The following is a 23,664-nucleotide window of genomic DNA, read 5'->3' on the forward strand; positions in this document are numbered from 1 at the left end:
AAATGGACACCTCTTTATTCTGAGGTTTCGTTCTAATCCAGGCAAAACCACCAAGCCACGGAAACATCCTCTATTATGTTTCACAGACAGCTTTATAAAACTATTCTGCAGAACCTTTTTGCACAAGTCAAAAGACCATCTTAGAAAACTATTTAAACTTTGCTTCACTATTTCATATGGACTTTTAAATAAGATTGTCTTAACACTCTGTAGTCCAGCTGTGTTCCTGTTAAAGATCTGTAAACAGTAGCAAAACCTCCTTAATCATAATACTTCATTGCTCCAGGAACGATGACATTCCATTTTCCTAATTGCTGTATCCATGTGATCACTTGCACAGGGACACCTATATCTCACAGATTCAAAATCTCAAAATTTAAACTTTTCAAATTCTAACAAAACAAATAACTTTACATTTCCACTCATGCTACATCTGCTATTTTAGCCCACCCACTGAACAAGTCTATATTCCCTGATAAGATTGTGAATAGGACCAAATCAATTTCTCAATCCATAAAATAAGCAAATTTGGATGAATTACATTGTTTTTTTAAAAAATTTGAGTTATTAATACAGATTGTAAATGGCTGAAGCCAAAATACCATTCACTATACTGCTTTCCTTTATGCTACAGCTAATTGAATGCTTTTTTGGAAATCCAAATACACTACACCAAGTGTCTCCCATGAATTCCAACTGTTAGTTACCTGTTCAAAGTACTTATATGCAGATTTCCACTTTCATAAAACTATGGTCACACTCTTGATCAGATCATGCTTTTCTTTTCAGTGCTTTGTAGTGACAGATTACAGTGTTTTCCCCACTATGGAGGCTAGGCCAACCTGTCTTTAATTACTGACTTTCTTGTTTTTCTTGAGTTAGTGCTACATTTGCTGCCTTCTAATTCGCAGGATCCCTTTTTATAATTCAGGAATATGACAACTGATGTCTCCACTTCTTTCAGCAGTCCAGGATGCCCTTAGTCCAGTTTGTATTGTTTCTTTATGTTTAATGTCTCTTCCATTTCCTTATTCCCTGCAGCTCCCTCAGCTTTTGAAGGCCTAGTTTACTTCCAATAAAGGGCTTAAGTGCCAACTGCTGTTGCTACATAAAACTAAATAGATTCTTGGCTCTCATTTTCTTTGTGAGAAGGTTAGTCAAGAAAAAAAAAACAGAGGATGACCTGCATATGTAAAAAAAATCAGGGTTAAATAGGTGAATTATACATTATTTCCTTACATACCAATAGAAATAATTTATGATTACTGAAGTCAAATTTAACACTAGTTTGTAAGCAGAGGCACATATAAATTGCACATTTGTAACTTGAGGAGGACAATGGCAAACTTTTAAATTTATACAGCAAATTCAAATTTGCAGAGGTAGGGCACAGCTATGTGTGAGGTACAATCAGTGCTCAATTTTGTAGCAGCATGTAATGGCTCAACTACATGTAGTCAAGAATGGTGGTACTCTATAAACAGAGAATGGGAGGAAGTTCCAATGGTATCCTCAATTTCAATGACAGAGGATCCAACATGCAAGTACAAAATTCATTGCTAAAGTGCTTACCACTGTGTTCAGCCAAAAACCATGTAGATGATCCAAACTGGCTTCCTTCTCACAAACAAAACATAAAAGACAGCCTTCAGTTAATTACTACACTGTACATATTATCAAAGTGGCTGAGAACTCTGGTAAAGGCCATTAAACCAGACATTATTACTATGGTACTGAAGACCAATGTCACAAATTACCTGTGCCTCCATCCAGGGTATAAATCAGGAGTATTTTTAAATGCTCTTCATGATCTCTGTGGTTAGGAAGGAAGGAAAAAGATAGGTGCAATTGGAAGAACAACTGCAGATTTCCTTTCAAACCACACACCATTCTGACTTGGAAATACATCATCATTCCTTTATCATTGCTAAGTTTGAATTTTTAGAGCTTCCAACAGAACCCTCACCAGAAGGATCACAGTGGTTCACGAGTGTGCCGTAGGACCATCATCTCATCTGCAATTAGGGATAAGCAATGATGGCTAACTTTGCAGCAACAACTGGATCCTTTTAACTCACAAATAAAACACCTTGCACTGAATTACCCATCTGCTAACAAATATCCCTAAAGTATTATTTGAAGAGAAAATGAACACATTATTATTCACCATACAAGCCAATATCTTGTGTATTTTAAACAGATGTAATTATGAGTTGAAAGACTAAATACTAGAACCAGAATTTCCTGAGATACTGTATACAGGAAGAAATTTTGGACAAAATAGATACTATGGAAAACTTATTTTTGCCATGAGACAAGGAGGACATATTAGAAATGTAAACATAAGGAAATCTGCAGATGCTGGAAATTCAAGCAACACACACAAATTGCTGGTGGAACACAGTAGCCCAGCCAGCATCTATAAGGAGAAGCACTGTCGACGTTTCGGGCCAAGACCCTTAATCCTGACATCGGCAGTGCTTCTCCTTATAGATGCTGCCTGGCCTGCTGTGTTCTATCAGAAATGTAAACTCCATTTGCTATTAGGACACACAAACTGCATTTGAGAGAAAGGCGAGTTGAGAAAAAGCTGAATCAATGTTACAAAGGAAAAATAGGTTAATTTTGAGTTGCTTTTGAAAAACTTTGGCATGGTCTTCAATTTTTAAGCACTGCCAAGAGAAGAGTGATTAGAAAATATATGGAGTATTTTCTCTACAGCTACATTTTCCAATCATATAATCACATACTCATAAGCCAAGCTACACAGTCAAATTTAAAGACTACGATAAGCTTGGAAGTGAATCAAAAACTAGAGTCTGGGAGGAAAGCTGCATTTAAATTTAAAAAAAAACTTTCAGCAAGTAATGATTGCACACGTTTTTAATCATGCAGATTTGTCTGCATTTCTCTAAACACTGGTCCTTAAAAGCTACTAAACAGCTTAAAAACCTATACATTATATAAACAAACAAATAAATTAGCAAAATTCTTTTGTACATTCACTTTAGTACAACTTTGTGGATTCAAAAGTATTTACAACTGTACAATTGCAGAGGTTTTCTACGTTAAATACTTTAAAAAGGCAGCAACAGCATATAAACAAGTCTTATGCTTTGTTTTCGACTGCACATTTTCTAAAAAAAGGTCACACATTTAAAGTGAACATTGCAGCATACCAAAGATATAAACATCAATACAGGTCATACTGCAAGTGTGCAAGAAGCTTGAGTGCACAGTAAGCAATCAATAAAATTGCTGAGTTTTTTTAAAATTATAAACTGGGAAAATTTACAAGTACCTTCAAAATTTGCTGTCTTACACTTTTTAAACATTGTTTTGTACATTGAAATACACAAGTTTCACAGAGACAACACCAGGATAGCATCCTTGCAACAAGAATTTAGGAACTGCAGATTAATAAATATTGTGCCTCTTAGACATCTCAGTCACTGTTGTTTTACAGAACTCGGTTGTTGTATTAAATTGTGCCTTATCCCCAAGCCAAAAACATAATCTAAGAATAATTTCAGTCCTGTTCAAGGCTTGTGTGTTTCCCATGGTTTGGACTTATGGCAGTTACAATTCAAAGACTGGAAGATGCTGAAATAGTTCTGGTAGGGTCACGGACTTCCGATGTCTTTAATGCTGGGAAGACAACAGCAGCACTTGAATTTGCTGAAACACTAGTCAGAGATGATGGAGACACCACTTTTGCAATTGGATTACCAACAGTATTAATAGCATTTAAAACAGCTCCCTCTGGACTGACCAATAATTTACTGAAGGCTGTATCTACAGGAAGAACTGCAGCACTCTGGGTTGTAGGAGCTTGGAAGTTAGATACAATAGTTTGAGGCTGAGATCTTGCTGTAGAAACATTTATCAGCGTCGATCCTGTGGTAAACTGAGTGGATTTAGAAACAGCAGTTATAATTTGTGGAGCACTCTGAGGACACAGAGTTTGAAGTAACCTTTCAGAGGGAGGAACAGAAGGAGACACAGAGGACTGCGAACAGTGTGACACAGCAGGTACCATCATGCCCTTACGACAAGCTGTGGTAACATCAGTTCCTGCATGAAATCCTGGACTACTTTGCTTCAGTGTATTGGAAATTAGCAGGACATGGCTACCAGATCCAAGGCCTTGTGGTGGAACAACAAACCGATGGTTGTTGATAACTATTTGAGTCCCTGGGGCCAGAGGAGTACTTGTGTTGATGACTATTTTCTGTCGGATACAAGACTCATCTAACGGTCCAGAAGCTCTGCTGATAGAAGATGGCACAGGTACCATAGGCTGCATTGGAGAAGCAGCTGCAGTAACTGCATTAGTACTTACAGAATGTTTTGTTAAACTGGGTATTGTTGTTTGATGGGCTGAAGTATGACCCAAAGCAGCAGGAGACAACACATTGCCAATAGCTGGTGGACTTGGCCGAGCAGGTGCTGGCACGGATGCAAACCTGGAAGCAGTACTTGAATCAATTTGTGATGCTATTGCGTTTGGATTTTGGAATCGAATAACTGTTTGACAACTGTCCTTTGAAAAATGCGAGTTCTGTGGGGTAAAGGCTATATTCATTGGCTGAGGGCTTGCTGGTACTCTCTTTGAATTAACCGTGATTGGGTTTGGTAAAGCAGTAGAAATCGGCAAAGAGAGAGATGGAGTCAGGGACTGCTGTGACACTTTTGGCTGTACAGATGCAAGAAGCATTGATGACGCAAGGTGTTCTGCTTTCACTGTTGAAATAGCAACGGGATGCCTAGCTGACAGCATTGCTTGATTAGATCTAGATGGATTTTCATTTCTTTTAATTAATGTAGTGGGACGTGAACCAAAAGTTGTGAAAGTTGATGTTGGAAGAGATACACCTGCAGCTGTTGTTGCTAGTGTCTGCACAGTTCTTACAGACGTCTTAATTCCTGTAGAGGTCTTAAAAGATGAAGAGCTTCGATTCCCAACAACAACAGAAGGAATGGCTGAAGTGGTAACACAAGTTGTTGGTAAGACTGCACGTGTGGTAGATAATCCATCTCCAACCTTTGCAGATATATTCGGCAAAACATTGATTCCTGGGACTTTTGGGACATTGTTCTGAACAAGATGAGCTGGATTTCCCTTATTTATATCTGTTACCTGAAAAGGGCCAGGCAATGGATTGGTCTTAATTGGTGTTTCACTGGTAAATGGTAACAGGACAACTTGACAAGGATCTGCATTCTTCACTGTCATCTGTGTTGCATTTATTAGTGGAGCATGCTGTGGGTGGGCTAGTTTTGTTAATATTAAGTTGGAGGATGAGGAAATTGGAGTAACAGGTGGACTCATAAAGATCAACTTTTGAGGTTGTGCATTAGCAGCCATGGTGACTTGATTTGTTCCACAAGGTGCAGCAGAGGGACTTGGAACCAATAGAAGTTTTGGCACTGTGGCTCCAGCCAAAAATGTACTCTCTCCTGCCTTATTGCTTTCTGGTGAGGTAAGAAATAATTGTTTGCAACTTGTGGCATCAAGAGAAAGTTGCAGTGATGGTGCTTGCGCTAACGTTACTTTATTTTGGACAGGACCTCCACTAGATAATCCACCCACAGGACCACTGACTATATTCATGGCATTTTGGGTGGTGCTGTTCACAGTTGGACTATCTGAAACTGGTGACAATATTGTAGGCAGAGGTACACGAACAGGTACAACCCCTGAATTATTCACAGTTTTATTAGGCCCGAGTTTAACTTTGTCTCCAGCCAAATGGTTTAAGCCTAATGGAACTGATGAAGCAGAACTGGAAGCAGGGAGCTGACCAAGGTTTGAAATGGAAGTTTGTGTAGGAACTAGAGAGGTCAATGGTGATGATGGCTGTGTTTTTGATACTACAAAATTCTGAACTTCGGGTAAAAAAGTAAATATTGGCCGAGGAGTAATTGCATTAGGTGACTTTTGGTCTGAGTTGGTTTGCACCTTAACTACACCAGTGTTTCCTCCACGAGTCATGACTAAAATAGACTGAGAATCTCTTATGCACACAGTCTTAAGTTCCTGCTTTGCTTCAGTTGATTCTTTTGATTGTTGTAAGTTAGAATTCGGTGTTGTTCCAGTGTTACTAGTTGACTTGCTCTGTAGTTTTGTCGGTGTTGCTGGCTGAATAGATGCTGATTGTCTATGTCCAGTATTTGACGTTGTAACTGCAGTTGCCATGATTGATGGCATTTCTGGCCTTACTTCTGTTTCAACCATAGTAGATGATGCCAAGAAATTATACGAAGATGATGTAACTTTCAATGACTGATTAGCAGAAACTGTTACTGTCGTTGTACCTGCAGTATTCCTATCTTTTGTTAATCTGGAAACCTGTGACTGAACTTTAACAGATGACAGAGATTGGTCATCAGCTGAAGGAGAGTGTCCCAAGTTAGTGTTCTGAGACACAGCCAAGGGCTGTTTCTCCAGCTCCCTTGGTGTCTTGGGTGGACTTCCTTTTTCAACACATTTACCATCTTGTTGCTGAGACAAGAAGTTCTTAGGTAAAATAAGCACCTGCTGCATGATCTTTTCTCCAGATTTTGGATCAATAACAGGTTGTACTGCAATCTTAATCTGGCTGTTACTTAAATCAATTGGTACACAAGATCCATCAGGCATTTTATACAACATTTGCAGAGGCCCTTTTGGAGACACAGGAGGGGGCGAACAGAATTTTACTGGACTAGGATGCAATGTGGTTGGAGATGTTCTCTCTTCTGGGCTGTTAGTCTCTGTTACAGAGGAGGATATCTGACTGGTTAAGGTCACTTTGTTCCCATTGTGTTTTGCAAGTAAAGCTTGGATAGGTTTGGTCCCTTTCTGCATAACTGATCGTGATACATTGACTACCTCCCCTTTTGAATGATCTGATTTGACAAGCTGTTCATCCACTCCGCTTAAACTGGGTGATTCAGTCGAAAGCTGTACTGTTGCAGGTTTTGATTCAATCTTTTGCTTTCCCATATCAGAGTCAAATGTCACATCTAGCGTGTTTTGATTTGCAGCAGCTTCATTTGTGCTTATTTTGGTCTTTTTGCAAGGAGGAGATTCCTTTAAACATTCAAGATCATTACATTTAATTTGCCTTTTAGGATTCTTGGAAGCTTGTTTCTGTGTTTCTTTACTGGAACATTCTTTTCTTAGCGGCTTTACTCTGGCCGTTGGTACCTCAACATCTGGTTGCAAAAAGTCATCTGAAAAACATTAAAATGATTAACATTAAACAATATACTGCAGACAAACTTGTAAAAAAGCAGCTGATGTACACACCACAACTCTACTGCTAAGTTAAACACTGAATTTTGCATATGCAGTTCATGATGAATATGATTAACATACAGTTGGCACTCCTCATCCGCGGGGGATTGGTTCCAAGACCCCCCACGGATACCGAAAAATGTGGATGCTCAAGTCCCTTATTTAACCCATCTCAGTGTGGTGGTCTTTAGCACCCAGCGGAACCCCGGACTTTATTTAACCTGTGGACATTAGGACCTGGCGGCGCAGCTCCGAATCCAGTGTTTCTGTTCATGAAAATAATCACGATCACGATTGAAAATAAGGTGGAAGTAATAAAGTAATAAAACAAGCGGAAAGAGGTGAAACATTGGAAAAGCATTAGGCTACAGTTGGTCAACGATCGGAACAATTTTAATGCAGCATGTGAAAGGCCTTACCCTGATGAAAGCTGCAAGCATTACTAAGCAACAAAGTGGTTAAATTATTAAAATACATGTTTCCTAAGTGTTTGATATACATAGAAAGGTAAAATATGTACTATATACTAAGAAAAACGTTTGACTAACTTATGCTAAATAATACTGGATGTACCCGTTCCGACTTCAAATTCGACTTAAAGACCGACTCAGGAACGGAACTCATTCATAACCCGGGGACTGCCTGTACTTTTAAGTCATTTCTAGATTACTTATAATACCTAATACAATGTAAGTGCTATTAAATAATTGCTATACTGTATTGTTTAGGGAATAATGACAAGAAAAAAGTCTGTACATGCTCAAACGACGAGTGCTGGAGAGAGAACTTCTGGATTTTCCTGATCTACGGTTGGTTGAATCCGTGCATGTGGAACCTGCGGATAAGGAGGGCCAACTGTATGTCATATTGCCCAGGATTTTGTTTTAAACTGCTTTAGCTGGTACTAAACAGTAGGGATAATGGCTTAAACTTTTATCAGGCCTAAAGGGAAATTTGAGCTTTGTGGGGAGCCTACTCCAGTTTTGAAAATGGCCACTTGGAATCAATAATCTATCCCACAAATATTCCATGTTCTTAGGATTGTCTGGAATGCTGGAACATCACAGACAAAGTGTTAGTGAGTTGATTGCATCTAAGGTACAGAGAGTAAGTTAAGGAGGAAGAGACAGACAATACAGTAACACCCTGTGGCCATTTCCTCTCAGCAATAAGTATACCATTTAAGATACTGCTGGAGGTGGTTGGGTGGGAGCAATGACTATCAAGGCGCAGCAGATCAGTGGCACAGTGGTTGACTCTGAGGCTAGGTAGGGAAGGATAAGGTCAGGTAGAGCAATATGATAGGCAACGCCAAAGTGACCTGCTGCCCACCAGAAGCCAGGGTGGAGTACGTCTCAGAATGGCTGCAGCACATTTTCAAGGGAGAGGTTGAGTAGCCAGAAGTAATGGGGCACATTGACACCAGTGAAATAGGTAGAAGTTAGAGAGTTAGGAAAGAGCTCAAAAGCAGGACCTTGAAGGCAGTAATCTCTGGGTTACTCAAATCTCTAAATTCAAAGTTCAAATTTATTATCAATGTACATATACCATATACAACCTTGAGATTCATCTTCTTACAGCCACCCACAAAACAAAGAGACAATAGAATATATGAAAAACCACATACAATTGACAAACATTCAATGTTCAAAAGAGGACAAACAGTGCAAATAATAAAAAATAAATAAACAACTAATCCACAGAACATGAGCTGCAGTGCCCTGGAAGTAAGTGGACAGCTGCAGAGTCAGTTCACCAGCCCAGGAACCTGATGGCTGCAGGGCAGCAAATGCTCCTGAACCTGGCGGCATGGGTCCCAAGACTCCTGCACTTACCGCCTGATGGTAGCAGTGAGGAGGAGATGGGTCAAATGCAGACAGATGGGACAGTGCCAAGACCTCTGCTGCCAGTTGCTAGTCGGGGGAGGAATAAAAAGACAGAAAGATGAATCTGTGTGTGAGGAACTGGGCAAGGGGCAAGCATTCAGATTCCTGGATCATTGGAACCTCTGGAAAAAATAACCCCTGCAAAAGTAGTGTGATGATGAGGAGGAAAATCGGTTGTAAGAGACCAAGTATCAGTTAGGCCTGATCTTCAGAATGCTACTAAAAGTACTCTTACCGGCACTCAAATGGGTGGGTAGGAAGATGTTTCACATTGGTTAAACTGTCAACCTAGACTTCAAGATCAAGCTTTTGAGATGGGAGATGAATCTTTAAGCATACAACTTACTGACAAATTTGCTACAACTTAGCCAGCTCACCACTATGCTGAGTGTGACCCTGGTTCTATCTCTCCTATTCTTGCTGACCTACAAGCTTATGATTAACAAAAACCCTCATATTAAAATTCATGATCTCAATCCCAAATCCCAATCTCTTAACCTTCCTAAGCATCTGAACTCCATCAGTTCTATTCTGCCATTCATATCAGAGTTTACTCATTTGTTTGTTATGTGCTGTGTCATATGACACAGGCAATCATGGTCTTTCCATCACCATGCGGTCATCACAAGTGAATCGGCAGATGCTGGAAATAAATAAAAACACAAAATGCTGGCAGAACTCAGCAGGCCAGACAGCATCTATGGGAGGAGGTAGTGACGATGTTTCAGGTCAAAACCCTTCATCAGGAGACTCTACCTCCTCCCATAGATGCTGTCTGGTCTGCTGAGTTCTGCCAGCATTTTGTGTTTTTACCATGTGGTCATCAGTGGTTTGCTACTGCCACCTTCTGGGCAGTGTCTTTACAAGATGGGCAATCCCAACCATTATCAATACTCTTCAGAGATTGTCTGCCTGGTTTCAGTGGTCGCATAACCAGGAGTTGTGATGTGCACCAACTGCTCATATAACCATATGGCATGCTTCCTTGGCTTCATGTGACCCTGATCAGGGGGCTAAACAGGTGCTTAGGATAATCTGCAGCTTAGCAGAGGGAAGAAGTGCCATACACCTCCTTTGGTATCTGCACCCTGCCACCAAAATAGTTAAATCACTCCTTCAGAATATTGTCTTTAGTTGCAAGGACCAGGGTTCTGAAAGTCCAGCAATAAAACTTTGCATCTCTTTTATCTATTTCCTCCTCTAAGGAGCTCCTTAAATTTGGAGAGAGAAGAAACTGCAGATGATGAAATCAGCAGGAGCAAAATATATGATGCTGGATGAACTCAGTGGATCCAGTAGGAGTTGTACAAAATGTTGGTTAGGCTGTACTAACTGAATATTGTATACAGTTGACCCTCCTTATCCTTGGGGGATTGGTTCTGAGACCCCCCTGCGGATGCCAAAAATCGCAGATGCCCAAGTCCCTTATTTAACCTGTCACAGTGCGGTGTACATTACAACCTGGTGGCGCAGCTCTGAATCCACAGTGTTTCTGTTCATGAAAATAATTACAAACACAATTGAAAATAAGGTGGAAGTAATAAAGCGATCGGAAAGAGGTGAACCACCATCGGTCATTGGAAAAGCGTTAGGCTACAGTCAATCAAAGATCAGAACAATTTTAATGGAGCATGTGAAAGGCCCTACCCCGATGAAAGCTACAAGTATTACTAAGCAACGCAGTGGTTTAATTATTAAAATACGTATGTTTAAGTGTTTTATATGCATAGAAAGGTAAAATATGTACTATATACTAAGAAAAATGTTTGACTAACTGACGCTAAATAATACCGTATGTACCTGTTCCAACTTCAAATCCGACTTAAAGACCAACTCAGGAACGGAACTCATTCATAACCAGGGGCTGCCTGTACTTTTAAGTAATTTCTAGATTACTTATAATACCTAATACAATGTAAATGCTATGTAAATAGTTGTTATACTGTATTGTTTAGGGAATAATGACAAGAAAAAATAGTCTGTACATGTTCAAACAACAAGTGCTGGAGAGAGAATTTCTGGGTTTCCCCGATCCGCGGTTGAATGTGTGCATACAGAACCCGTGGATAAGGAGGGCTGTATAGTTCTGGTCACCACACCACATGGTTAAGCTACAGAAGGTGCAGAGAAAAAAAAATCACAAGAATGTTACCAGTAATGGAGGGCTTGAGTTATCAGACAGACTGGAAAGGTATACCCGTTTTTCCTGCAGTGCAGAAGGCCAAGAGGCCTTTTTCCCAGGGTAGGTGTGTCTAAAACTAATGGCCATATGTTTAAGTGAGAGGAAGGTAGCTTAATGGAGACCTGAGTGGGAAAATTTTCAAACGAGCAGTTGGAATCTGGAATGACCTGCCAGAGGAAGTGGCAGAGGCAGGAGCAATAACAACATTTAAGAGGAATCTTGAATGAACAGGGCATAGGGCTGAGGAATTAATGCAGGCAGGTGGTTGGCATAGACATGGTGGCCTACTTCTATGCTGTACTGCTCTATGACACTACAAAGGCAGAAGAAAATACTCTTGAAAATTAGTGATAACATCAGCTGTCAATAGGGGTGGTCAAAATCCACTGTAATTAAAATTATCCACGAGGAAATCTGCAGATGCTGGAAATTCAAGCAACACACACAAAATACTGGTGGAACGCAGCAGGCCAGGCAGCATCTATAGGGAGAAGCACTGTCAACATTTTGGGCCGAGACCCTTCATCAGTGCTTCTCCCTACAGATGCTGCCTGGCTTACTGCGTTCCACCAGCATTTTATGTCTGGTAATTAAAATTATGTAGAGTTTATTCCATGGTAGCTTTTTATTTGTCTTGCTGAGAAATATCCAAAATCAATGGAAAGCTGGAATCTCCTCTCAACCTTGCTCCCTGCATGACAGCATTGGTGTGGTTGGTTGCTTGCTGCTTAGTTACCAATTCTTGCACAATAAATGGAATTACCACCAAGATATCAAAACAGCCTGCAACATCATTTTCAGTTCATACAGTTTCTCAAGATCAAGCAGTTACATCTATATCCTTAGGACAAAGTGGATCTAAGCAATATTCAAATCGATTTTACGGTAGCCATTAAAACAACTGAATGATCCTTTCACCTAAGTGAATAACTTCTAAAGATAAAGTATGATTGGTTCACAATAAAGATATGCAATTCATTAACACTGAACACTGAAAAAACCCATCAACAATGCATTTCTCCATGCATGAAATGAAGTGAGATGTTTGCACAGTGGGAGCATGAAAGACTTTGTCAGTTGTAAACCAATGAGGGCTTAATTCAGCATTCTCCAAATAGTTTGCTGAAAGCAGGACGCTAATGAGTCATTCCCTGATGTTCTAAATAGGCCAGGGAAGAAAAATAGTTACATTTAAACCCACGAAATTAGATTATTTCATTTTTATCCGAAACAAAGATCACAACATGTGACTAATCAGCTTGGTGCAAGACTTTCCTATCAATCATAACATTGAGTGCTCAAGAACAATTAGCATAATCCCCAGAAATAAATTTGACTTAATAGATACACTTCCAACAAGTTAACTAGTAATTAACTAGGATTAACTGGCTTCCGACGCATCATACAAGCATTCTAAATTGCCAAGAATAGCTAAATTTGAAAGTTAATGGAGACTTAGTTAAACAACTGCCATGATTTCCTTGCAAATTTTCAATTATTCAGTAGAATAGATTTTTAGAGGAACAATACATTCTAATAAAGGGGAGATAGACCATTCTCAAAACTGCCAATAAGTTACCAGACTTCCACCATTCAGCAGGAACACAGCATCTGGTAGCTATAGGATGAGGTAAATAGCCTTCTATCCCAGATACTCAAACTATATTTTTTATTAGTTTTTTTTAATACATTTTACAAATTAAAAAACCCCAAATCCCAATGAGGAACATTAATACAGTGCAAAATTAAGCATACAATGACAATATGATACAAAGAAAGAGAATTTTTTAAAAAAGCACCTAAATTGAAGACAAGTAAACTTAGTATCCTCCCCAAGCCCCACAACACAAAAAAAAACTCCAGACCAACCACAACACAATATAGAGAATATAAATCAGGACAATCAAACTCCCAGACTGTGAATACACTTAGCAACAGAGGATAATAATGCCTTCAACCAGAAAAAAAAGGAGCTGAAAGCAAGGGACCGAAAAGAAAAAAAACCCTAGTCAAGAGGAAGGTTATGAAAGTACTCAATAAAAGGTCCCCAGACCTTATGGAACTTTAGGTCCGAATTAAGAACTGAATAATTAATTTTTTCGCGGTCCAAGCAGGCCATAATGTCGTTAAGCCATTGAGCATGAGTGGGCGGGGCAACATCTCTCCATCTAAGGAGGATCAAGCGTCTAGCCAGGAGAGAGGCGAAGGATAATATTCGGCATTTGGTCGGACTCAGACGTAAATCTGTCTCGCCCCAGAAACCGAACAAAGCAATTAAGGGGTTTGGTTCTAGGTGCTGATTCAGAATATACGATAACGTAGTGAAGACATCTTTCCAAAATTTCTCCAAGCTAGGACAGAACCAGTACATATGAATGAGAGAGGCCTCGCCCCTCTTGCATTTATCACAGAGCGGACTAATGTCAGGGTAGAATCGAGATAGTTTAGATTTAGACATATGGGCTCTATGAACAATCTTAAACTGTAAAAGACAATGGTGAGCACAAAGAGAGGTTGAGTTAACCGATTTGAGAATCGAGTCCCAGCTCTCATCAGATAAGGAGGTATTTAGATCCTGCTCCCATGCCATTTTAATTTTATCCACAGGGGCCCGTCGTAAGGCTGCTAATTTATCTCGAATAATTGATATTAAACCTTTACCTAGTGGATTAATGGAAAGAAATAAGTCCACAGCATTTTTCGCAGGCATTTCAGGAAAGTTAGGAATTAAAGGAGCAATAAAATGTCTAATTTGGAGATATCTAAAAAAATGAGCATTGGGCAAATTGAACTTAACAGAGAGCTGCTGAAAGGAAGCGAAGCGATTATCAATGAAAAGATCTTCAAAATGTCTAATGCCCTTCATATACCAAACATGGAATGCTAATACTCAAACTATTTCAAGCAATTAAGCTGTGCTTTGAACTGTAAAATAAAAGGGATTCCACAACAATTGCATACTCTGTCTGGATACTCATCCAAGAGAAGTAGTATCGCGACTCAAAATAATGAATCACAAAGATATACCAGGCCACTGTACTGCAGCCAAACAATGTACATACCAGCTATAGTTGCAATGTAGTCCTGAGATGTGCTAGGCTATCCACAGTTTAATTCCATCTTAATTAATTAAAAAATATATTCCCTCCTTCATCTTACACATAGGATGTGTGTGTTAGAAATACAAGTGTTCAAAAAGATAACAGCTATGTTTATGCCTTCTTCATTGAGGATTTGTCCTATGTAATAATCCTTCATAATATGTCCACCATGCTTTACTTTCTTATAAGAACAAAGAACAGTGCAGTCAGCCCTCCTTATCCGCGGGTTCTGTATGCGCGGATTCAACCAACCACGGATCCGGAAAACCAGGAAGTTCTCTCTCCAGCACTCGTTGTTTGAGCATGTACAGACCATATTTCTTGTCATTATTCCCTAAACAACACAGTTTAACTACTATTTAAATAGCATTTACATTGTACTGGGTATTGTAAGTAATCTAGAGATGATTGTAAAGTACAAGCAGTCCCCGGGTTATGAACAAGTACCGTTCCTGAGTCTGTCTTTAAGTCGGATTTGAAGTTGGAACAAATACATCCGGTATTATTTAGCGTCAGTTAGTCAAACGTTTGTCTTAGTATATAGTATATACTTTACCTTTCTATGCATATAAAACACTCAAGAAACATACGTATTTCAATAATTAAACCACAGCGTTGCTTAGTAAAAATTGGTGCTTTTATTGAGGCAGGGTCTTTCACATGCTCCATTAAAAACGTTCCGATCATCGGCTGACTGTAGCCTAACGCTTTTCCAATGACCGATGGCGTTTCACCTCTTTCCAATCGCTTTATTACTTCCACTTTGTTTTCATTCGTGATCATCATTATTTTCATGAACATAAACACTGTAGATTCAGAGCTGCACTGCCGGGTCCTAATGTCCACTGCACTGAGATAGGTTAAATAAGGGACTTGGACATCTGCGGTGGGGGGGTTCCCGTAACCAGTCCCCAGCGGATAAGGAGGGCCAACTGTGAGGCACAAGAACTGACCCACAATAGTGCAAACTAATTGTGCAGATGACAAAGATTCCAGGATCGCCCTTATCTGCATTCTTCTGAAATATTTCTCACACCAAAGAAAACCAGAATCTGCTAATTTGCAGACAATCTATTTCATCGCAAAAAGCAGACAGGCACATGGCTGTTGCTTCTTGATGTAGTATAACAGTCATTCAGCAACTAATTTCATAAAGTGGTTTGTTATATATTAATTGCTGGACATACAGCTGAGTAAAAAAATGGCCTGACCAAGTACACAAACAGAAATATCTACAGTTTCTGTTCTACTCTTACAGTATATAAAGACATTTCAGTGATAAATTAGTGCCTGGGGAGAGGGGGAAAAAAAAACAGGATAAAGAACCGGGGCTTTTTATGTCAGTGTTAACAGGAATATTAACATGCTACATATGCCAGATCTGCCTGAAATGCTGACAGCATAACAGGCTTTGACAATGATGATATATACCAAAGGAGCAAAGCTTAACACTGTTCTTAAGGGATTTTCAAAGGCAGCACTGAACATGCATAAAATATAGAACTTTGCATAATTGGGACTAGTATATTTTGGCCCAACTGGCCAAAGCTTCAGAAAATACTTAAAAAGGTACAAATAAGACAATTCGAATCACAAATAATGTATTTGAATGAAATAGAGAATAAATTAGAAAACTGCCAATAGTACTACAGTACTATAAACCAGGTATTAGCTCCTAATGGTTATCGATTGAAATATTCATCCAGTGTACCCAATGAACCAAAATCAGTGCAAACACCCAACAATTAAAACTTCATAAGAGCAGCCGCCATTACAGTAAACATTCAATCAGCCAATGAGAGCACTTTATGTACGCTCTGAGTCACTCACAGCCAATTACATTTTAGTTCACACAGTTTCCCCAGTGTACGTAAACATTCTCGTTCCCTCACCAATTATTCCATTTTCTCCCCCACACATAAAATGTCTGGAAAATGGCCTGCAACTTCCAGTGAGGGCAGTACGTCTAAGATGTCTCAGAAAAGCATTAGCATGGATGTGAAACTTGTAGGATTTCAGGTGGAACCAGTCATCCGAAACATCATTGAACTGGCCAATGAAACGGGATTAGAGAATGTTTATGACAACAATGTTGAAGAATTATTGTATTCTCGTGGTCAGAAGCTTAATAACGAAGAGCTTCAGAAACTGGCAGAGCAATGCATCCTGGGTGAATCTGAGGTCACAGATGGAGAAGAAGAAACACCAGCAAGATACCCCACACAATCACACAAATTATGGATCAGTTCATTGACAATGACCCTTACTGGAAATAAAGCAATAAGGCAAAAAGAGGTGTTCTCAACATGATTTCCTGCTACCAAGAACTGCTTCATGAGAGGAAACTTTAAAAAAAAGCCAAAGTTAGAGGAGGACCCACAGCCTGGTCCCTCCTCTAAGATGTAATCACCACCCCGGCTTCCCTCCACTATTGCTGCGATGTATTGCTGCTCCACTGATGTACAGGTTAGGCCTGATTGCGTCTTTGTCACCGCATGAATTACTATGTATACATAAAATATATATCTGGGGTTTGATTTCTTTTAGAAAAAAAAATCAGACACATGTCAATTTAGGTAATATTATAATGACCCTGTGCATAGCGCTCCACCTGTGAGGAACACATCCTCAGCGTTAAGCGGGGTCTGAGTGTAGATACCTTCAAATTTTTCGTAGTTCCTAACTTGGAAGTTGTAAATAGTTTCATTTTCAATCTCAGCCGTTTCTGACATCACCAAACCTGAATACTTGAAACTGTGGTGAGCAAAACAACTTGGAATTGTCTTGCTGCTCATTTCTTGCTGCTGATATCAGTGACAAAAATCACTTTTTAAACACGAACATGCACAGCTACATGTGAATGAAGCTAGTTAGAAACTGTTCAGCAATTTCCCTGTCCAAATTAAGTGGCATAGTGTCCAAATAAATGAAGGGAATCCCAGCAATTTTCTTGATTTGCTTTTGTTCTTTAAGAGTTGTCCCAAATAAGCAGCTGCCCCAATTAAGTGGAATCTACTGCGTTACTAATTAATTGACAATTATCACCACATGAAGATACAGAAGAATGAGCATCATTTGAGGCAGCAACAAATGCTAGTGAAAATAAGAAAATGCTTTGGTACTCTCAAACATTAGTTGGCCACTACCCCTCAACCATCAGGCTCTTGAACCAAAGGGGCTAACTTCACTTGCCCCATCACTGATATGTTTCCACAACCAATGGACTCACTTTCAAGGATTCTTCATTTCATATTCTCGATATTTATTGCTTATTTATTTATCATTATTCCTTCTTATGTATTTGCAGTTTGTTGTCTTTTGCACTCTGGCTGAATGCCGTAGTTGGGCAGTCTTTCATTGATTATGTTATGGTTGTTATTCTATAGACTTACTGAATGCTCACAAGAAAATGAATCTCAGGGTATGTAAGTTGACATATATGGACTTTGATATTAATGTTTACTTCGAACTTTGATAATGAACAGTTACCTAATCTGAATTTAATTTTTATATACAAGTTCAAAATGGTTCTAAAACCTTTAGCACAAAATAACAACTAAGCCATACTTGGCTACAAATCAGGTGAATGATTCTGGTAGTCTTCATTTTACATAACCATAAAATACCACAAAAATTCATCATTATGCACATATAAATAAGTTGCTGAAGCTAAGATTAACTATCCAAAATGGAATTATGACAATCTAATCTCAATTTCATTAAAAATGTGATGGTACCTAGTTCGGAGCATTCCTTCTTAACTATTTCTTGATGATCAGAGTTTGAGGATCCTGCTTCATTTGGAGACATGTCTTTTATGAGCTCCCGATCCATTTCTTCATTTTGTGAAGCATCTCTAATGAATGCATCATCATCAGGCTGTTTTTTAAAGTCATCAAAATCTTTCTTCATTCGAGCTCTATATAAAAAAAGCATTTTTGTTTATTAGACTTTTAAAATAGCACTTTACATTTCTCCTTCATTTAAAATAAACAAAGAAAAATATATTCATACATGTCTTAATTTCAGACTGCATGGGAGTTATGTTACAGCAACAAAAAAAATCCACAATAAGAAACTATTTATTTGTTGTTACATAATGATGGTGAGAAACTCTAAAATGGAGAGAATTCACTACTAGGGATCTTTAACATTCATCTGAACAGGCTGTTCCGAGTTAAAATCTCATGTAAATACTATAAAGGTTTCTGGAAGCCTATGTTTCAGGTAGACCTTCATACGTTCAAGACACAAGACTGCTTAATGCTACTTCCTGTATTCAAGTGTAAAGGTGATCGAATAATTGTTATGCTGAAGTTAATGCAGTACAAAAAAAAAACACAATAAATATAAATTCGCAAGATTCCTTCGATTAGTGGTCACCAACCTTTTTAAGCCCAAGATCCTCTACCTTAGCCTTAGTGAAAAGCAAGACCGACCTACTAAATCAGTTAGTCACACACATGCACTCTGGGCAGAAAAGACCGGAAGTGAAACCCTGCAACCCAGAAGGAGAAATAATGTATGTACACCAGGGGGTCACCACCCTTTTTGGCACTGCGGACTGGTTTAATATTGGCAATATTCTTGCAGACCGGCCGACCGGGGCGGGGGGAGGGGGGGGGGGTTAAACACGAGCGGATACAGCGATACTCGAAGCAGGTTCCTTATGTCCAGTCTATTCCGCAATTTAGTTTACATGGCTCTTAGCATTTAGCTTCTGTCCCACTTGCTCACGATTTTTCCGCTGAGAAAACTCAGTGGGTTTGTCTTTAAGTGCGGGGTGCTTGGACTTAAGATACCGAAGCAGTTTTGAGTGCTTCATTGCCTCATTAGACAGCTTCCGGGCCCGAACTCCAGCTTCCCACCCGCCCGCCACTAGATGCCTTGGCCAGGTGCAGCTGGTCACAGGGTGGGGTGAGAGGACAAGGGCCAGAGGTCCCCATGCTGGGGCCGCGGCAGTCGCAGTCCGGAGAGAGCGACCAACTGAGCGAGGAGCACAACAGGGCACGCTCCCGCAACCCCCCCCCCCCACCCCCATGGCATCTATCGGCCAACAGAAGTTTGGTTGGAGGGATGAGTTTCAGTAGATCGCAGCAAGGTAGCTCCTCTGCTACTTACGAAAGCCTGAGCCCAAATTAGGTCATCTGCAAATATTTTAGCACCGGCTTCCCCACGAACATTCGGTGTGGTAAACAGGTTTAGAGGGGGCACTCATCTGTCCGCACTCCAGGCCAGTAGCAACGGCACTTCCCACTGGCCACACAAGGCGGCCAGTTACCCAAGGCCAACCAGTGATCCCTGGCGCGATGGTATCACTGCGTTTAGGCAGCTGATGACCTCGCGTGCATTCAAGTTCCGACACTGGGCGTGACAGGGAATGAGGAAAGGTGCAGCTGACTCATATCGTTTCATATCGCCAAATCATATCATTTCCTCGCGGCCCGGTGGTTGGGGACCACTGAAATACACAGTGTAGTGCGTGGCGGGGGAGCTACACACATGCGCACTGGGGAGAAAGAACGGAACTAAAACCCCGCAACCCAGAAACAATCTCTCAACAGTATTTGTGTATTTATTTTTCTTCTTTTTATAAAAAAAAAATCAGGATCTACTGGGAAAGTCTCAAAGATCAACCAATCGACTGCGATCGATGGGTTGGCAACCACTACCTTAGATACATAGATTAATTGATTGATTGTATGTTCATAAAGTTATGCTAGGCACATAAGTGTCTGTACATAAAGTGACTGACAGGCAATTATAAAGTAGTGATGATTGAGGATGTGGAGGAGTGGCTTGGTGGGTGGAGGTGTAGATCAACCTTGCTGCTTAGGGAAAGTAACAGTTTTTGAGTCTGGTGGTCCTGGCCTGTATTCTAACCGTCCATGAGCTGGGTTGGCAGGATCCTTCATCACGTTACCAGTCCTTTCCAGCACCTTTCTGTACAGATGCTCTTGTTGGCAGGTAAGCAGGTGCTGATGATGCAATGGGCAGTTTTGACTACTCACTGTAGAGCCTTCCTGTCTGCTCCAGCATAGTTTTTGTGCCATACAATGATGCAGCTTGTTAGGATGCTCTCTACTGCACATTTGTAGAAATGACATGAGTATAGATTGAATTGACCTCGAATTGAATTGACTTTATTACTTGCATCCTTCACATATATGAGGAATAAAAATCTTTGTTATGTCTCCATCTAAATGTACAATGTGTAATTTATAGTAATTTGCAATAAATAGTATGTACAACAGGACAGTCAATATAACCTGGAAATCAATGTATCAATGTGAATTAACCAGTCTGATGGGCAGATGGAAGAAGCTGTCCTGTAGCCTGTTGGTCCTGGCTTTTATGCTACGGTACCATTTCCCAGATGGAAGCACTGGAACAGTTTGTGGTTGGGGTGACTCGGGTCCCCAATGATCCTTTGGGCCCTTTTTACACACCTGTCTTTGTAAATGTCCTAAATAGTGGGAAGTTCACATCTACAGATGCACTGGGCTGTCCCCACCACTCTCTGCAGAGTCCTGCGATTGAGGGAGGTACAGTTCCCATACCAGGCAGTGATGCAGCTAGTCAGGACGCTCTCAATTATGCACTGCAGAAAGTTCTTAGGATTTGAGGGCCCTTATCAACATTCCTCAACCATCTATGGTGAAAGAGGCGTTGTGCTTTTCTCACCACACAGCCGGTATGTACAGACCAAGCAAGATCCTCAATGATGTGTATGCTGAGGAGCTTAAAGCCGCTCACCCTCTCAACCCCAGATCCACTGATGTCAATAGGGGTTAGCTGGTCTTCATTACCCCTGTAGTCCACAACCAGCTCCTTTGTTTTTGCAACATTGAAGGAGAGGTTGTTTTCTTGATAGCTCTGTGTCAAGGTGATGACTTCTTCTCTGTAGGCTGCCTCATTATTATTTGAGATAAGGCCAATCAATGTAGTATCGTCAGCAAATTTAATTAGCAGATTGGAGCTGCGGGTGGCGACACAGTCATGGGTATTACACATCTGGCGGAGGAGGAGCATGGATGTGCATAGCCCAGCTCTCTTCAGCCTCGTCAGAAAGCAGAGGCATTGATGAGCTTTCCTGATGGTGTATGATGTGCTCCGGAACCATGAGAGGTTGTGTGATGTGGATTCCTTGTAGTCTGAAACTGCTTGCAGCTTCCATTGCTGTGCTGTTAATGTAAAGAGCAGTGACTGTGGGGGCTCTTAAGTCCATCCGCACCACTGAGATGCCTGCTTTATACGTGTGTTTACCCCGACAAAGACTACAACGATTGTGAAGCCTTGTGCGGGCAGTTGTTTGCGTATGTGTGTACGTACCAATTTTTTTTCTCCAAATTGATTTTGGCTCGCTGTCTTCCCGAGTTTGATAAGTGAAACTACACCATACCTACAAGACTTCTACTTTATATAGGGTGTATATTTATCATGTCATTCCTGCTTTTACTATATGTTAGTGTTACTTTAGGTTTTATGTGTCATTTGCTTTGATCTGGTAGGTTATTTTTTGGGTCTGGGAACGCTCAAAAGTTTTTCCCATATAAATTAATGGTAACTGCTTCTTCGATTTATGACATTTCAGTTTACAAACGGTTTCATAGGAATGCTCTACCTTTGGATTGCGGGGGAAATCTGTATGTACTTTGATAATAAATCGGGGGGTGGAGTTTCAAGATGGCGACGTAAGCATTTGCCTTTTAGGCGCTCTTCATTTTTTCAACTATAATCACCCTTTAATCAAATCTTTTCGAACCTAATCATATGAGTTGATACTTTTGATTAACTTTTTTTTTCCTAAAACAATATTTGATTTAATCTTGTCAAACTTAAAATGGCTACAAGCAAGAAATTGTCTAAGGATCCTTTGTCCATCGACGCTATTTCTCATCTTCTGGATGCTAAACTTGCAACTCTGGAAAGCAGGCTAGAAAGTAAATTGGAAAGTAAACTGGCAAGTTTGGAAAATAAGCTTACCACGAAAATATCTGAACTTGAAGGAGTTGTTAGATCGCTTGATACTAAGATTCAATCGCAGGCATTAGATATTCAGCGGCATGAAGACAAGATTACGACTCTTGAAAAATTAATTTGTGAAAAAATACGTACAATTGAAGCGCTGGAGAAGAAGGTACATTCGACTGTTAAAACATTAGATCAGTATAAGTTTAAAATTACTGATCTCGAAAACCGATCTCGCAGACAGAATTTGCGAATTATCAGGTTCCCCGAAAAAGTTGAGTCCGGTGATTTAACTGAATTTTTCTCTAAATTATTGTGGGAAATTTTCGGCGGTGAAGGTTTGCATACTAAACCTGTTATCGACCGCGCTCACAGAGTTGCGAGGCTTTCGGCTGCGAGTGGCAAACCACGAGCTGTGATTGTTCGCCTTCATTATCCTCGGGAGAAAGAGCTTTTAATTCGATTAGCTCGTAAATAAGGTATGATTTCTAACAATAGCAACACAATTCGAATTGTTGAGGATTATTCATTCGAAGTAATGAGAGCGAGAATCGCTTTTAAGCCAGTGATGGCAGAAATTCATTCGATTGGACTTAAACAAGCTTTAAGATTTCCAGCGAATCTTAGAATTACTTTGAACGACAACAGTCAGCAATTTTTTAATACTCCGGAAGAAGCGAAGAAATTCGTTGAAGAATATCGATCTTCTAGTGCAAGTTGAACTATGTGTTATGCTGAAGATTTTTTGGAGAGAAGATGCCATTTCATTTTAAGTTTTAACCTATGAAGCTGGGTTATAACTTCTTATCCTGATCTACGGGTCTGGTTTCTTTTTTTTTACTATCATCATTGCTTATAGATGCTCTTTTAATTTTTTAAAATATCTCTTTTTTTATTATTCTTTTTTCTGTTTCGGATATACACGTTTATATTTTGTAATAAGGATTTACTTTTTTTAAGATGTCGTTTCTTCTTCCCATAAGACTTTGCTTTCTGTAAGCATATATTTGTTTGCCTGCACTTGGAAATGGGACGAATGTTTTGGATTTTTTGGTCTTTTTTTTATTATATATTGTAGTGTCTATTAAATCTTTTTTTAATCCTATTTTGATAACTTTTTTTTATTAAATTTTTTAATAGATTGTTGAACTTACATTTATATTTTGTAATATGGCTTTTTCAAAATGTCGTTTCTTCTTCCCATAAGTCTTTGCTTTTGAAACGTCATTTTTCTTGTATTTG

General features: G+C 39.7%; 1 protein-coding gene across 1 annotated transcript in view; it reads right to left on the minus strand.

Moving 5' to 3' along the window:
- Positions 1–2,871: 2,871 nt before the first annotated feature.
- The window catches only part of LOC132396768 (uncharacterized protein KIAA2026-like), a 97,163-nt gene continuing 76,370 nt past the window's right edge, over positions 2,872–23,664 (minus strand). The window contains exons 7-8 of the mRNA XM_059974641.1: positions 18,189–18,370; positions 2,872–7,218 (exon numbers count right to left, since the gene is read on the minus strand). Of these exons, the coding sequence (XP_059830624.1) occupies positions 3,587–7,218; positions 18,189–18,370 (3,814 nt within the window). The 3' untranslated portion in view covers positions 2,872–3,586. The remainder of the gene's footprint in view (positions 7,219–18,188; positions 18,371–23,664) is intronic.

The sequence above is a fragment of the Hypanus sabinus genome, chromosome 7 (assembly GCF_030144855.1).
Source record: "Hypanus sabinus isolate sHypSab1 chromosome 7, sHypSab1.hap1, whole genome shotgun sequence".
NCBI classification, from domain to species: domain Eukaryota; kingdom Metazoa; phylum Chordata; class Chondrichthyes; order Myliobatiformes; family Dasyatidae; genus Hypanus; species Hypanus sabinus.